The 1,625-nt window shown below is 46.2% G+C and overlaps 1 protein-coding gene across 1 annotated transcript in view; it reads right to left on the reverse strand.

Moving 5' to 3' along the window:
* LOC101851920 (ATP-dependent RNA helicase dhx29) overlaps positions 1-1,625 on the reverse strand; it is a gene marked incomplete at both ends in the record, with an annotated part of 11,294 nt that overhangs the window by 1,137 nt on the left and 8,532 nt on the right. The window contains 2 exon segments of the mRNA XM_005113417.2: positions 314-445; positions 799-948. Coding sequence (XP_005113474.2) covers positions 314-445; positions 799-948 — 282 coding nt within the window.

Raw genomic sequence — 1,625 nt, forward strand, 5'->3', positions numbered from 1 at the left:
CCGGATTCGAACCCGGGACCTTTGAATGAGAGGCCAACACCTTAACCTCTAGGCAACGAGAGCTCCCATCCTGGTTTTGTGTGACTCGTATTGTCACAATGATAACATTATTGTTTTTATTTTTTTCAGGTTTCTAGCTATTGTTAAGGTAAAATGTCTGTTATTTGTTTCGTAACCTCAATATGTACAGTGGAAACCCTGATATAACAGGGATGGTGGGACCTGCTCCCCGCCAAACCGACAGACAGACAGACAGATATACATACACAGACAGACAGACAGACACACACACACACACACACACAGTACTCACCCTGTACTTAATCCATCCATCCAAAGACACCAGCCTCTGTGTATGTTGTACGGTGATCTCCCCACCAAAGAGCAGCAGGGCGTACGGGGACACCACCGTCGTGTCGCGCAGGAACACACGTGACATACGCACCTGATAGACACACACACAACGCGATGGGAGGAGGGGACGAGGGGAGGAGGGGACGAGGGGGAAGAGGTGGTGGGGAGGAAATCATGAAAACAGCCAGTATGACTTCGATGATAATTTTATTGATGATGACGATGATGATGATGATTTATTGATGATGATGATGATAATGATGACAACAATGACGATGATGATGATGTTATTGACGATAACAATGATGATGATAATGATGACAATAACAACAACAATGATGATACGGTACTGATAACAACAACAAAGATGACTATAACAACAACAACGATGACGATGACGATGACGATGTTACTGGCAATGCCGATGATGAGCTGCTGAGTTACCTTCTCCTGATAGACCAGCCAGCTTCCGGTGAGCGCCAGCGTTTTGTTGACGGAGGACGGGTGTACCTGGGCCACGCCGCTAGACGTCTCCACTAGGCAGGTCGACTTGTCCGACACATCCACAGACGGAGTGGTCAGTACACAGCCCACCTGTGGGGAAGATGGGGGGAGGTTGGGGGGGATAAACACAAACATATGAACATATGAGCAAACAAACAAACAAACATATGAGTAAACAAACAAATAAACGAACAAACAAACATATGAGCAAACAAACATAAGCAACTAGAGGTCTCCACTAGGCAGGTCGACTTGTCCGACACATCCACTGATGGGGCGGTCAGTACACAGCCCACCTGGGGGAGGAGGGGGGCGGGGGGAGATAAACACAAACATATGAACATATGAGCAAACAAACAAATAAACGAACAAACAAACATATGAGTCAACAAACAAAGAAACATAAGCAACTAGAGGTCTCCACCAGGCAGCTGGACTTGTCAGAGACATCCACAGACGCAGCGGTCAGTACACAGACAGCCCACCTGGGGGGGGGGGTGGGGTGATACACAAACATATGGCATAAACAGACAAACAAACATGATGTAAATGAACAAACAAACACCACTAGATGTCTCCACTAGGCAGGTCGACAAACAAACAAATACACATACGAACATGCGAATAAACAAACACCACTACAGGTCTATACCAGGCAGCTCAACTTGTCACAGATGTCTACAGAGTACACAACCCAACTGCGAAGACAAACAAACAAAAGACTATCTGACACATTGTCACTGTGCCAGCAAAATAGAATGACTAAG

Source organism: Aplysia californica, unplaced genomic scaffold, assembly GCF_000002075.1.
Source record: "Aplysia californica isolate F4 #8 unplaced genomic scaffold, AplCal3.0 scaffold02274, whole genome shotgun sequence".
Lineage (NCBI taxonomy): Eukaryota > Metazoa > Mollusca > Gastropoda > Aplysiida > Aplysiidae > Aplysia > Aplysia californica.